This window comes from Squalius cephalus, assembly GCF_949319135.1.
Source record: "Squalius cephalus genome assembly, chromosome: 12".
Taxonomy (NCBI): Eukaryota; Metazoa; Chordata; class Actinopteri; order Cypriniformes; family Leuciscidae; genus Squalius; species Squalius cephalus.
The window spans coordinates 28,392,573-28,408,849 of record NC_137133.1 but is presented as its reverse complement, the minus strand read 5'-3'; the positions used below and the strand labels follow the sequence as shown (position 1 = coordinate 28,408,849).

At 36.1% G+C, this 16,277-nt stretch overlaps 1 protein-coding gene across 1 annotated transcript; it reads left to right on the top strand.

The window, feature by feature from the left end:
• The first annotated feature begins 1,410 nt into the window (after positions 1 to 1,410).
• Positions 1,411 to 15,017, top strand: slc5a6a (solute carrier family 5 member 6a). Its single transcript, XM_079887874.1, has 16 exons — positions 1,411 to 1,541; positions 6,539 to 6,977; positions 7,805 to 7,870; positions 8,202 to 8,253; positions 8,371 to 8,438; positions 8,686 to 8,840; positions 9,055 to 9,195; positions 9,414 to 9,543; positions 10,214 to 10,302; positions 10,406 to 10,518; positions 10,718 to 10,785; positions 10,935 to 11,021; positions 11,445 to 11,608; positions 12,130 to 12,233; positions 12,864 to 12,985; positions 13,069 to 15,017. The coding sequence occupies exons 2-16, from the start codon at positions 6,630 to 6,632 to the stop codon at positions 13,225 to 13,227; spliced, it is 1,866 nt and encodes a 621-aa protein (XP_079744000.1). The 5' UTR covers positions 1,411 to 1,541; positions 6,539 to 6,629; the 3' UTR covers positions 13,228 to 15,017.
• Positions 15,018 to 16,277: the final 1,260 nt, after the last annotated feature.

Below are 16,277 nucleotides of genomic sequence, written 5' to 3'. Positions count from 1 at the left end.
ATTCAAACAAAATCCTGTCATCCAGCAATCTCCTCCCTTACTCATTATCATCCTTTTCACCAAAAATGTGTATTAGGTGGACAGATCAATACAGTGATGTGGTGGAATTGGAGATTCACATTATGGATGTGCAGCTGACAAATATGCATCAACTCCAACTCGGTACTAAGGTGTACCTAAAGTGACTAGTGAGTGTGTATACACACACACACACACACACACACACACACACACACACACAAGAGGAAAAGGGTGCAACTTTATGCAACAATATTATATTTGCTTACAGTACTGGTGGTCGCCTTTTACTTTTGCACTTGTGTAAAACATTACAATAAAGCTTGAAATCATTTTTTAAGTGAGAAAATTTTGGCTTAGACCATTTCAACTTCTCTTGTATATATATATATATATAAAAATCTCTGTTTCAACTACTGTAATTCAGGCTTTCCAGCATATAGGCCTATAACACCTCTGCATCTGACCCAGAATGCGGCAGTGAGAGTGGTCTTTAATGGACAGAAGAGAGCACATATGTCACCTCTCTCTTCATCAGTGTCTGTCAAATTCAAGGCACTGATGTTTGCCTACAGAACCACCACTGGCTCCCTACTACCTAAACTCACTATACTTCAGACTTAAGTGCCCTCCAGAAGCTTGCGTTCTACAAGTGACATTTTTTATTATTATTCAGAAATGCACAGTTGGAAAGAAAATATATTTATAGGCACATTTCAGCAGGTTCAAGATCATTTTGGTTAATGCAGAGAACATTCAATGTTTCAATTCATTGACAGGCATAAAACGTTGTAATAATCTGCGTTCTTCTCATGAGTAACTCTGCATGTAGAGGCGCACTGAACGCTGTTACCGGAAATTACAGTAGAACGCGGAAGTAAGTTAGTTCAAGTTTCTCGCTTTGGAAGAAAGGTCCGCTAAATGATTCAATGTAAAAAATATAAATGTAATTTTATGAAAATGAAAAATCCCATCAAAATGAATAATGATATATTCTGACAAAAAAAAAAAAAAAAAAACGAAAAAAAAAAACAAAACAAAAACAAAATCCGAGATCAATAATATTTGAGGTTGTATTGCATTCAAGACTATTAATTTCTCCACAAACTGTAATGATTTCATTTTTTATTATTATTAATATTGCAAGAGAAATTACAATAGTGAAAACAGTACCTTTTAGAGGATTTTGAACATTTTCAAGCATATACACATTCAAACAAACATATTGCACAATGTAACACCCCCATGTAGGTAAAACAAGTATTTACGGTACATGAAAGATCTCGTCATATCTCTTCAAAAAATAAGTTTTTTTTTAAATTGTATTATTAATTATGGGTTTAATGTTTTGGTCGTGAGTGAGGTGGTGACATGACGTTACAGCGTGACGTCAGAAGCACATGTGCATCAATGGAGCAGCAACCTTTGCGTGATGTCAAGGAGAGTAGGGGTGGTCTGAACCGAGACTGTTTAAACCTTTCTCCATTCATCACTCATTATTCATCGCATGAACTCTGACCAAGGTAAGATAATACATGATAGCTGAGCAGAATGAATAACAAGGTCGCTAAAAACAAAAACTGCAAGCGCACATTGCGCGCTGCGAGCGTAGGCAGCTTCGTTTATTGGAGATTTCTATTTATATACGTTGCAGTGTACACTTAGTATCACTGTATGTTTTACTTGGCTGCGCACATTGCGTTTTTTCGTGACGAAATGGTGTCACCCTTTTACATCAGCATGTCATTTCCTTTGAGTGGTATTTTCCGATTGCATGTAAAGGACAGTCATTCACAGCACGTTGTGGCAACCAGCAACACAGCTTTTCGTAGCTTTACGCAACATCAGGTTAAACCTATAACTTATCTAACTATGAAATCAAATATCCCTAGCCGTTCTTTCTTAACAGTAGCCTGCACGCGCGCAATCTATTCCTTCTCGAGCTCGTGGCTCTGTTGCTCGCGTGAGTTGAGACCATGGTTGAGACATTGACCGCCCGGGAACAGTGAACGATTTTCATTTTAAACGCCATTTTCTTTGATGATACGTACATCAAATGTCGTTTTTGATTAGATTATAATAATAAAAAAAAAAGTGTCGTATGCCGCCATTTAAACGCATATGGAAAATGTCATGGTGTCACTGATAAAACGCGCGACATGTCAGTGTTTGCAGAACTGTTTTTATGAAATATTTATAATGGGCTACTTTATCTGTAAGATTCATTCATTCAACTTATCGAGAATCCAGGTTGTATTTTATTTTTAATAAAATGAGAAAACAATGATATGCCTTTTAATATCATTTTAAAAAGTGTCCAGGACATTATTTGTCATTATGAATCAATGTGCTAGTAAAGGCTGGCATAATGGCGAAGTGCTTGGATTTATCAGATGTCATTTGGACTGATCTTGATATGTAAACAGATAACGTTTGCATATTGCAATCAAATCAGCCACATTGATTGCTTTGGAACGTCGGGTAGCTGTTGTAAAAAGATGTACAGCCCCAATAAATATTTTGCTGGCTGGAGAAGTTTAAAGGTATAGTTCACCCTAAAATGAAAATCCAGTCATTAGCGTGTCAGAGTAGCTATATTGTGATACAGCCTGTTCACAGCAAAACATAAGTGTTTCTGCACTACCATGGTGCTACACGAGACAAACACAGAATGCAGGACTACAAAAACTAAACTGTACATAGTTCAATTATATTACACATTTAACTATAACACAGTTAAATAAGAACTAAAAAGAGCTAAAATAAGAGTTGAACATTATACGCAGACTACGCACGACTATAAAGTGCACATGTTCATACCTGAGCAAACTGCAATATTTACTCACCCTGGTGTTGTTCTAATGCCATCACAGAATGATCCCATATGACTAGTGCTGTATTTTCCAAGTGTTCTGAGGGGATATGTTAGGATTTGGTGAAAAACAAACCAAAATCGAATTTATTATTCAGTGAAACAACTGTGATTAACTGTGTTTATTACATTCTCTTCAATCATTATTTGTCTTTTCCTTGGTTTCGAAGTGGTAGAACATGGATTGTAATTATTTGTTACAATAGCGAAGGGGGGGTCTGGAAAAAATGTTTGCAATTTCTTTTAACCAGCGGGCCATTTTAGTGGACATAGTCAGTTCCCCTCAAGTCACACAGCTGTCCAGAAAATGTAGTTTATTACATTACATACACTAATGTTTGGCGATCAGAAACCGATACTTTTTGTCTGAACACTATGTCAAGACTTCAAAGAGTTTTTGTTCTATCAATTAAAAAAAGCATACATGCTCTACAGTTAATAGGCAACAGCATTAGGTTTCAGGGTTAAAGTCTTATGGCTTTTGATCAACTCAAGGATGAGTAAATGATGACAGAATGTTCCCTTTCATTGCTTTGGCAGTTTACATGCAGCCCGTTTCTCTCAAGTTGCTAATCCTGATGGTGGCGAAACAATGACTTTTCAGGCATTGTTAATCATGTTGGTTGGACCTCTAGCATGCTGTGAGCTTGGTATTTTAAGTAGCGTGACAGCTTTTCACTTAGGCTACTTCTTTTCACCAGTGCTATAATTCATGTCAGAACTTGTTCTATTAAAATCAGTCACGTTTTATTTCCTGTTTTCTGATTTGCTGATGAGTCTAACAGTGTCTTGAGTTTGAGGTTTTTTTTTTAAATGTAGTTTTTCTTAATTGTAAAGCATTAGTGATACATCTGATTAGCTGATTATTATTAGCTGACCTTATTATTAGTTTTTCAATTTTAATTGGTTTAATTAGGTCCTTATAGATGTCATTTTATGTACGTGAATGACACGTACCTTTAGGTGCCAGTCTGAGAATTCATTTTTGAGATATGTAATATTAGAACATTAGAAATTAGAACCTGTTATGAAAATCAAAATAAATATTAATAAAATTCTATAAAATCTTAAAATATTTAAAAAAATGATTTTGCTATTATAATAATAAAGGTTCCTGAGTGACAGCCTCGCCACGTAACTAGAGCTACAAATTGAAAGTTGTACTTCAAGCTAGATTTACTCTTTTGGTACTAGAAAGTGTTTTATTTTTAGTGTTAATCCCACTCAATAAAACTGTTTTTTTAAAAGTTAAGCCTAAATTTTACAGGAACCCATGCTGAACTAGCACAAATAATAGGACAGTTGGATTGTTAGTTGATTGGATGGTTAGAACAGCGTTTACTATCTGATCATCTTAATCAGGGCATGCTGTGTTGTACAGTGAGTTCTGATGCTGTTCATGAGTTATAAACTGTGTTTAATAAGCAGGAGCAGAGCTTGATCATAAAGGCTAAAGAAAATCAGACAGACACTTTGCTGCGCATTTATCCCATTGTTTGATCATGAAAAGCCTTGTGACCATAGAAAGGATTCAGGCTTGTCTCTTTTTTTGCCATGGATACATATCCATAATAGATTTAGTTTTTTTTTTTTTTTTTTTTTAACTAAAAAAACAATGGTTTTCCACCATGACAAGAAAGCAGGGTCGACAAATCTTGGCCTGTGTGTCCTTGCATTTTCTTCACTGCTCTGCAGATAAGAACAGGTTTGTCCTTTCTTTTCTTTCAAATAAGAAATTAGAAAGATTAAATTGGTGTGCAACCCTCCATCCTAGCCCAAACATTTCTTGTGTGGTGTTGTTATCGGAGTTGCCACAGAGTCTTATCATGCCGCATGTGAGACTTATCTTTTAGCAAACTAGCCAACGCAATAACTTTCATCACACAAAATGAATCTTAAATTGAGCTTTTGCTTGAGTTTTATGCTTGATATACTGTAAACGACTGACAATCAAATCCAATAAAATGATAAAATAATGCTGTTATCTTTTTTATTATTATTATTTGCTCAGATTCCAGAGAACTGGTTGTACAATGTACTCACTGGCTGCCGTCAGAGTACCAATTCATTTACTTTGTGTGTGTGAGAGACAAGAGTTTTTTGTATTCAAACCTAAATAAATGAAACATTTTTAAATCGACTGCAGCAATTAATATTTTTTCAGAACCTCTGGAAAATTACATGTCATTTTGTTTAGTTTGTCTGTTCAGAATCGTGATCTCTATTTGAAACAAGAAATCGTGATTCTCAATTTATCCAGAATCATGCAGCTCTACCTAAAAATGAAAAATGCCATATTTGCTGTGGTCCCCTGCCTTACTAGAATCACATGGTTTCTCATTGTAGGACGTATTGTTCCACTGGACATGACAGGATTGTGGCTCTATTGTATGCAACTAGTTTACAGATTTTCACACTTGTAATCAGTAAGTGAGTTAGCAAACTTACACAGTTGCAAGAAAGTTTAGTATCAAGTTTGACCTTTAACCATTTTACGGGATCTTATGTAACTTGCCTGCTACTAAATGTGTGCAGATGAATTTAAACAGTGGAGACGTTCAATAAAATGAAACAGTTCTCCCTTCTGATCAGTTTACTCTACTGTTCAGAAAAAAGGGGTTGATAAGATTCTTTAATGTTTTTGAAAGAAGTCTCTTAATCTCATATGTCATCCGCATCATCCTCTCAGCATCACCTATTACAATTTTTTTTTTTTCATTCCTCATGATTCATGTCTGACTTCTCTGGACTGAATACACTAAACCTTAGTGCTTTTTGCATTCAGCACATGTTTGAATGAGCTTAAACCTTACAGAATGTAAAAATTTGTCAGACTGGTTGTTGTAAGCTGGTTTGAATAGACAAGAAGCTCTAGAGGCACGAGCGCCTATTCAATTAAAAAGAAAAAAAATCTCTAAGTCACATGATAATTCATAATGTGCCTCACAAGACATGTGCCTCACAGTAGGTTTGTGTGATTGATAAACTGGTGGTTTTTCTTTGGTTTTATTTTTTCATTTTATTTAAAAAAAGAAAATGAATACTTTATACTTTTCATAATTTTCAACTTCATAGAATGGTGATAATGAGATTGCATAGCTTTTAAATGATTTTATGCACTTGCATAAGTTTTGAGTGGATCAGATTCAGTCAGAATCAGATTAATCTTTAGCATAGATGAGGTGTTTTTTTTTTTTTTATTGAACCTTTGATGTCAAATACTAAAGGACTGCTAAAATCATGCTGCGTCCTAAGGTCACCTACCAGCAGCTCAGAAAACATAATGTAGAACTTTTATCAAATGGAGGCAAGCCAACGGTGCTTCAGCTTTAACTCTAGTGATATTTCTGTCTTTGCAGCAGCAGTTCTATTAATTGTACTGATACTATAAAATAAATTGGCAGCTGTAGCAAGCAACAGTGTATTTCACATACTTCTCGCTTAAATCCCACCCCTGCACAAACGACGTCAAGCTTGCATTGATTTTTGAGAGCAACAAAATAGTGATTTAAAATATATCGTGTGTGTTTTGAGCCATTTTGCGCTTGTTCTGTAATGCATTAGTGTAAATGTTTCTTTTTGCCTGCAAAGTATAACTTTGATATTCTGTTTGTATTTTGGCCTAAACAGTCTTTTAATTTTTTACAGCACGTCACCTGCAATCCTTCACGATGACCCAATGTGTAACTATCCACTGACCCTTCACTGATCATCCAGGGGCCACATCGCTCACGGCACCATGGGGGACGTAGTTCAAATGCACTTCAGCACGGTGGATTACGTGATTTTCGTCTTGCTGCTAGTGGCATCCGCTGGAATCGGCCTTTACTACGCCTTGTCAGGGGGTCGCCAGAGGACCACGCAGGAGTTCCTGCTGGCCGACCGCAGCATGCGCTGCCTTCCGGTGTCTCTTTCGCTGCTGGCCACTTTTCAATCAGCGGTGGCCATCCTGGGCGCCCCATCAGAGATTTACACACATGGCACGCAGTACTGGTTCCTGGGCTGCTCCTACTTCCTGGGCCTGCTCATCCCTGCGCACATTTTCATTCCGGTTTTCTATCGGCTCCGTCTCAGCAGCGCCTATGAGGTAGCACTATAGAAATTCACTTTATTAGCGTGTTTGAGAGACTGGAGTCAGTCACAATTTGGGAATCGAAGTTGGTTCTTCTTTTAATGAATCAATTAAATCAGTTCAGTCAATGAATGATTCATTAGTGATGTAGTCTTTTTAAAAATCATTATCCAGTAATCATCAAACAACTGGAAAGTTCATGGAAAAGCTATTGATATTTATTAAAAAGGGTGAGATCCCTATAAACTGTCTTGCAGCGTTTCGTGAAAGAGTGCAAAATGGAAGCGTTATCTCACTAGTGGTCTCAGACTGTTTTAAAATGAATAATTGCCATCAGTCATCATAGCAAAATAAACCCCAACATTGTAAAAAATATATTTGACAGCTTGATTCTGACCAATCAAAATCAAGCATTCCAGAGATCAAACTACCTTTACTACCTTTCCAAAGTTTGGGGTGGGCAAGATTTTTTAATGTTTCTAATAGAAGTCTTTCACCAAGGATGCATTTATTTGATGAAAAATACAGTAAAAACAGCAATATTGTGAAATATAATTGCAATTTAATAATATTTTCTGTTTTATTATATTGTAAAACGTAATTTATGTCTGTGATGGCAAAGCTGAATTTCCAGCATCATTACTCCAGTCTTCAGAGTCACATGATCCTTCAGAAATCATTCTAATATGCTGATTTAGTGCTAAAGAAACATTTCTTATTATTATCATTGTTGATTGAACATAATTTTGTCATTTTTGTAAATTGCAGTAATCAAACTGAACATAGAACTGCTCTATGGTGTTTCTATTTGTATTAAATTGCATTCTTTCTCCTCTTCATAGTATCTGGAGCTTCGTTTTTGTAAAAGTGTTCGGATATGTGGCACTGTGACCTTCATCTTTCAGATGGTGAGTTATGAGTAGAACCTGGGTGTTTGCAACAAGTTATTAAAACCTGAAGGAGTAATAATCTAATAATCTAAAGTAATATTATCTTTTAGTCCAGTTTTGCTAGGCACAAAGACGCCCTGTTGTCAATATAAAAACTTGAACTTACACCTACAACAATATTCTGACACCCCCCATTGATATGGACAATATTTTACTCAGCGTTATGAATCTAAAGTGTAATGATTCTCAAAACTATCAGTTACTAGATGGGGAAATTCAGAGAAAAAAGTTGTTATGTGCCTGCAGAAAAGCATCCGTTACATCTGTCTATTTATGTATTTTTCCACAGGTTATCTATATGGGAGTCGTTCTCTATGCTCCCGCACTTGCACTAAATGCAGGTAAATGAGACTATTTATTCATTACTAGAAATGCATGTCGCTGTATATCAGATCTGTAGTTTATTTCATGTTTTGTTTCTCTGGTAAATGTTTCTTTGAATTTGTTTGTGATCGCAGTAACAGGTTTTGACCTTTGGGGGGCAGTGCTAGCCATGGGATTGGTGAGCACGCTTTATACAGCATTGGTAAGTTGGAGAGGCAATTAATCAGAAGTGACATTTATTCTAAACTTACCCATCACAGAAAACATTCTGCATTTTTACATTGGAAAAAAAAAATCACGTAGTATGATTTATAAGATGTTTTTCTCTGGACTGGAGTAATGATGCTGAAAATTCAGCTTTGCCATCACAGGAATAATTTTTACATTTGAAAAACCTTTGAATGGTAGTCTACATTCTAACTCACCTGTTCCTCTCTTCTCTGTGCCAGGGGGGTCTGAAAGCAGTGATCTGGACAGACGTGTTCCAGACAATCGTGATGTTTGCGGGGCAGCTGGCAGTGATCGTGGTGGGTACCCACCAGGCAGGTGGCATCGCCGAAGTATGGAGGAAAGCACAAAACGGCAGCCGGATCTCAGGCCTCGAGTGAGTGTTGCGATTTTATATCATTTTGTTTCAGATATGAGTTGACTTGAAGGAACGGTTTACCCAAAAACTACAGTTTTGTCAGTATTAACTCAGCCTCATGTCATTCATTTTTGGGTGAACTGTTCCTTTAAGATTATCTAACAAACACTGATCCACATATCAGAATTGCAACTGAATCCTACATTCATTGTTTTGTGGTCCCCTGTGGCAGCCTGAACCCTGACCCATTAGAGAGGCACACGTTTTGGACTCTAGGAGTGGGGGGCGTTTTCCTCATGCTGGCCCTGTATGGAGTGAATCAGGCTCAGGTCCAGAGATACCTCAGCTCCCGCACAGAGAAAGAGGCCATCATGTAAGAAAACACCTCGCTCTGGTTAAGTCAATAGAACTTGAAACTTGTTTAATGTACCATTTGCACATTTGTTATATTAAATTACTGCAACAAAACTCTATGATTTCAGAGCACCACAGTGACATGCTTTATTATTACGTGCATTTTGGTGGTTAATATTTGTTTTCATAAAGTGGCCAGTACATTCTGAAAAGTTTTTGGGGTGTCTTGTTCTCCAGGTCCTGCTATGCAGTGTTTCCATGCCAACAGGTCGTGCTCACGTTGGGCTGTTTAATGGGTCTTGTTATGTACGCTCGATATGGGGAGGAGAGCCCCCTGGATAAGGGCTACGTCAAAACAAATGACCAGGTCTGAAAAAAGAGAGTAAAATATTCATTTTGTCAGTTTAATTCTTATACAACTATTGTTTTTTTTATTAAGTGTTATAGCGTTTATCATTCTCTTGTGTCTGTGAGTTTATAATTTCCTGTTATTCAGCACACCATTTTTGAATTTGCACTACCGTACAAAAGTTTGGAGTCAGTAAGATTTTAACTTTAATTTTTTATAAAGAAGTCTCTTATGCTCACCAAGGCTGCATTCATTTGATAATTTTTTTTTTAATGATTTATTTATTTATTATTACAATGATTGTTTTCTAGTTTAATATATTTTAAAACGCAATTTATTCCTGTCATGGCAAATCTGAATTTTCGGCATCATTACTCCAGTCTTCAGTGTCATGTGATCCTTCAGAAATCATTCTAATATGCTGATTTGGTGCATTAAAAATACATTTTTAATACATATTGTTTCAGGATTCTTTTTGAGTACAGCATTTAGTTGAAACTGACATTTTTTCTAACATTATAAATGTCTTTACTGTCACTTTTAATAAATTTAATGCATCCTTGCTGAATAAAAGTATGAACTTCTTTTTAAAAAAAATCTACTGAGCTCAAACGTTTGAGTAGTAATGTATGTTAATTTGATCAATGGGATCATGAGAAAGTCACTCTCCACCTCTCTCTCTCTGTAGATGGTACTGTACTTCGTAATGGATGTGTTGAGAGATCTTCCTGGTTTACCAGGACTGTTTGTTGCCTGCCTGTTTAGTGGAGCTCTCAGGTATCAAACAGAGTTTGTGATAACAAATCATCTTACATAATCTTATTGTAATTTTCACATTTTTGTAATTTTCTTCTTTAAATGTGTTTGCTTTATCTTATAGCACAATCTCATCTGCCTTCAACTCTCTGGCAACAGTTACCATGGAGGACTTGATCAAACCACATGTCCCAGCCATGACGGAGGCTCGTGCCACCCTGTTATCGAAAATGTTGGGTAAGTGAATTTTCAATAACTGTCTTAAAAGCAGAGCTTTTTTTTTTTTTTTTTTTTTTCTGAGTGGTCCTTCTCCTCCCCTTATGTTCCTGGTTATAGTACAGTGATATAAAACAAGAAATTGTCCATACTAAACTGAAAGCCCATCCTGGGTTCATGGGATTTTTTTATTTTTTTTTGTCATTATGTTCCCCCACAGCGATTGGCTATGGGCTTGTGTGTCTAGCTATGGCGTACCTCGCATCCCTAATGGGCTCTGTGCTGCAGGTGAGGTCCATAATTATCATAACATGGATATAATAATAATAAGATAATACAAATACATTTAAGGTGTAATTTAATTAAATGTAATTATACAGTTAACAATCTTTGTCTGTCTCTGTGTTTTTCCCTTCTTTCCCTTCTAAATCCTTAAGGCGGCACTCAGTATATTTGGGATGGTGGGAGGACCTCTTCTTGGACTTTTCTGTCTTGGGATGTTTTTTCCATGGGCCAATTCCACTGTAAGTCAAAAAGCAAAGTATTCAAACAAAACACAAAGCTGTTCAAAGGTTTGGGGTCGATAAGATTTTTAAAATAAGTTTCATATACTCATCATGGCTGCATTTATTTGATCAAAAATACAGCAAAACAGTAATATTGTGAAATAGTATTACAATTTAAAATAACTTTTTACTATAGTAATATATTTTAAAATAATTCATTCATGTGATGGCAATGCTGATGGCATTACTCCAGTCTTCAGTGTCACGTGATCTATCAGATATCATTTGACATTTGGTGTTCAAGAATCAAGAAACGCGTTTATTGACCCAAAACACTTTTGTAAATATCTTTGTTTAATAAGTAACTTGTCACTAATGCAGTGAAATTTATTAGATGATTTGATGGTATGATTTCATTTCATGGACTGAGTGTGTTTTCAGGGTGCTCTGGTTGGACTGGCATCAGGGCTGGTCATGGCTTTCTGGATCGGTATCGGCAGTTTTGTTTCACGTATGTCTCCACCTGGGATAAATGCCACCATCATGCCTGATGTAGGAAACATGACAACAGCTGTCATGACGACGCTCATCACAACTAAACCCAGGTGTGTATTTATAAGAAATGAATAGTGCTCAAGAATCCATTTTCTGCTCTGAAACGCTTGATTACGTTAGACCAATCAGAAACTGATTATTTTAGCTTCTGTGGCCAGTTGCATAAACTGGTCATACAGGTTATACATTTTGTTTCTGTAAGACTGGTCAAAACTTTTTTTTGAAGTCTGTTGTTGCATTAAAACATAGACTGGTCTATTTTGAGACTGAAAACTAGTGCGAGACAACCTGTCACTCACATGAGATCACAGCAATAGCAAACCACTATGATCCAACCATCCAGTCAATTCTTGATGGACAAAATCAAGTCCCTACATTTTCTTTCTTTTTTGAGAAGCCGTTTATACTTGTACGTCACAATAGGGAATAAAATAACTTCTGTTTCATGCTGACTTATTCATAATGGGATAGTGCAGCTGGCCCCTGATTACAATTCATAAAACCTTTTAAAAAATGATAGCTATATTACAGACTAAACCAGCCCATGTATTATGTCTTTTTGTCTTTTCAGGCCCTCTGGAGTTCAGGCTCTGTACTCTTTATCATACATGTGGTACAGTGCTCATAATTCCACCACGGTTGTGGTGGTGGGACTACTGGTCAGCTTTCTCACAGGTAAAGTGTGTTTCTAAACTCTTCAACTTAAAATTATTACTCTTATATTTTATATGAATATTGGGTAGATACACTGGTAATTTGCTTTAGTATAGTTGCATATTAAAACAAATAATTTATTTTTGGAAACACATTGTTTTAATATTTTAGTTTACTGTTTTTGCACATATAAATGACCACATAAAAATATATAGATGCCTTTATATTTTAGTCCATCACAACAGTATCATCATATAAGGGGGTCCTAGTGAAAAAGTTTGAAAATTTCTGGTCTACAATGACATTATTAGCATTTGTATTTTGGTATTATTTATGTTTTAGTATTTCTAGTTTTTATTTTTATTTTTGTTTGAGTTTGAATAATTGTTTGTCATTTTTATTAGTTTTTATTTATTATGTATATCTTTATATCTTTTTTTTCTTCCAGTTCATTAGCAAGGCAACATTTCTAAGGTTTTTTGTTGTTGTTAAGTTTGTCATCTAATATTTATATTTTATTTTATTTCAGCTTTATTTCAGTTACTGAACACAATCTTTAATAGTTTAGTTTTAGTTAACAATAACCACACTGTGTATTATGCTGCAAAAAATAAAAATAAATAAAACATACAGTGGTGTGTGTCCACTCAGGGCCATGGAAGGAGAAGGACTTAAACCCAGGTACTATTTACCCTGTGCTTGGCACTTTGCTGTTCTTTCTGCCCCAACGGTACAAGGAGAAACTCTGCTGTGTAACCCCACTGGAAGACAAGGTAACTCAACAGAATGCTCAGTTGACATCACTTATAAAATCCAGTTTCATTTACAACATTCCTACTTTCATTATGGGCTATAGCCCAAAGGTCTGGACCACCAGCCTTACCTGATGGCCCAGAAAAATAGCAACGGTGTTGCCTGCACTAATGAGGAAGACAAGATCAGGGATGAGGGAGAACAGATAACCGCCCAGCCAACTTGTAACCTGGCCCATACGGTGCAGGAAACAGCCTTGTGAAAACTCCTACACTATGACAGACCTAAAGGACACTTAGTTTCCCACAGGCTCAAGGAGAAAAACATCTGTTAGAATGTCAACAGATGCCAGCGATGGAGGTGAGGGGTTGTCTTGTTTATATGTGATACTTTATGATGTCAGTGGTCTGTCATAAAAATCGTACTGTGTTTGAGATCCTGTTGAACAAATTGAGTTGTGTCGAGCTGATGTGATCACCTAAATCTTTTAGTTTACAGGTCCTAAATTTAATCTTAAGATTACTTGCTTGAATAATGCTGGGTCGTGATATACGCGTCGCACACGCACAAATCAAAGAAACCATGCTGAACGGCGGGTTTAAGATGGATGGTTTATTACAAGAAAGACCACAGTTTGCACAAATCTTTAGTCGTTTAATGTCACTGCCATTCAAGTTTCGGGGTTTCTCTGTCCCAAAGATTTTGTTTCGTCCAAAGTTCACTACCATTAGCCTTTCCATTCTGTTTGCCTTTGAAAGCACTACAGATGAGTTCACTAAACCGAGTTAAGTTTACAGCAAATGAAGAATGGCTAGTATTGATCAATGTAAATGTAGTGAACTTTCAGCGTGTCATCCGCAGTGAAGAAGTGCCATATTGTGATCGATCCAATGAATCTAATGCATGTTTAATCTGTAGTTACCTCATTGAAGCCCATTGTTTGTGACAAGTGCCTCCTCATATGAATGTATGATGTAGTTTTGTGACTGGATTGTTTCTTTAGTTTGCCGTTTCGCAGTCTAACCCAAATGGAGCATGGCCCTGACCATGATAAGATGGTTTTTAAGCATCTGGATGCCCCTCTATTGAATTCCCATGATGCTTTGCATTGTGAGAGCCTGGCTAACTATACTTTAACATCTCAAAAAGAAATTTTATTGTTTGCATATTATTTTGGTATAGATGATTATTTAGGAAACGGTCATGTTTAGAAATGTTCTTTAAGAGTTACAATAGCCTATTATTCACATATTTGATCTTAGATTTAGTAGTAAAGATGCTTGTTATAGTATCAAGAGTACTATGAAGACTAACTGCATAGAATTGAAACCTCAGTGCTGGTTACTGACCGTAATTATCAGTATTAGCATATTAATTGATGTGGTTGCACTTAGGTTCTTGTAATTTGATTCGTTTTTTGATGTTATAGTGGCATTTTCTGTGCTTTGCTGTCTAATCCAAATTCAAACCTCAGTCTAAGCCATACCATTCGTAGTTGCTATAGGATTCCTAGGTCCTTGTATTGTGCCTATGACTGGAACGAGAACTTTCTCTGAACCTGTCACAATCTCACAAACACAGATATTCTATTATAGTCTATTATATATTCAGGTTATGTGCGCTCTGGGTCAACAGTTTGTGGAAGTCTTGCAGTTTTTGTGCTTGTTTGTTTATTGTGCGTGTCTCATCTTGGTCTGGTGACAGTTTTACATTTGTCTTCAAAGAATCATCCTATGTGGAATCATGATCGTTTCATGATTAATTTCTTAAGCAAACGTGCTTTTTCAGCATCCTGCTTATGAGCGCTGCATTTTTAAAATGGCGTGCCATGATAAAAAAAATATATATCTTTTTTAAAGGATCTCGAGACCAGTGTTGAGGACATTTACATTTAAAAATAATGCATTACAGTATTGTGTTACTCCCTAAAAAGTAACTAATTGTGTTTTCGCTAATTTCGCGTTACTTATTCTTACCTAGGCTGGGCTTGCTAGTTTGTTTTTAATAACAAAAAAATTATATTTTTGGCACATGTAAAGGCTCTATTTAGACAAAAAAAAGAAATAAATAAGACTCACGTTGAGGTAATGTAAATTCACACCTGTACAGTAGAGGGCGCAGCTCAAACAAACACTTCAGCTGTGCTGCCATTCTGGAATGCGGAAGAATAGGATGCAGGAGAAGAAAGTTCGGCACTCTTACTTAATAAAAACTAAAACGTTAAACACAAATGTGATGTCCATCTTAAGCCATTTTAGCTTATTAGTATGGTTGAATTGGATCATCAAAGGTCAGAAGCATAGACATTTGGTTATTAAAGTGAGATTAAATACATAAAGTATATTTGTATTATTTAACATATTTAATTATTGCATTTGCAGGTTTGCAAAGTATTCTAGGTTTGCAATTCAGTTTTTATTAATTGAGGAATACTGAATCTGTTTTTGTGCAAGTGAGATGAGTAAATGCCTGCTTACATTTAGTCTAGAACTACAATAAGCATCATGTTAACACATAACGCCTCTGCACTTACTCCCAATTTCTCTCAACTTGGGGACAGACAGGAGAGCTGTCGTTCAGTAAATGGGAAAACAAAGTAATTTGCAAAAAAAAGTAACTTAGATATTTAGTTGTAAATTAAGTAATTTGTTATTTTACTCATTACTTGAAAAAGTAATCCAATTGCGTAACACGTTATTTTAGTGCATTACCCCAACACTGCTCGAGATCCTGCGTTCTTTCCATTTCGTAGCGCTGTGTCTTGGATGTCTCTTTTGCTGCACTGCTTCTTGTTCGTCCTGTATTCAGTTCGATTCTGTTACAATCCATCTTGCTGTGTTTTGAAAGTTACTTTATGTCCAGCCTTTTCTACATATTGCTCGATGAACACCATATTTTTAGGACAGTATTTCAAGTTATACTATTTCTAACTTTTTAAACACATCCTTACATTCCATTGCAATCCTTTGTTTTTGAATGCAAGTGCACACGTCCTGTGTGAATTAACGGCCCCAAGGGTTTGTTGAGTGATAATGACCACTCCACATTTCATAAGATCTTCACGCCTTTAGAAATATATTCACAGCAATGAATTACGATATACATTGTTTAGCCTAGCCTAGTTTTCAAACTTCTGCTTCGGAGCCGATGTGTGTTCAGTGTTCAGTCATTCTTGACACTATTTTTAATCCATCCAGTTCAAGCTTTTAGATTAATAATGACATTTATTTCAGGTATGGAAATAAGAAATTCATTTGGGATTTAGAAACTTGAGCAGTCCACTCACAAGGTCCGATAGAGATTATCCCTTTA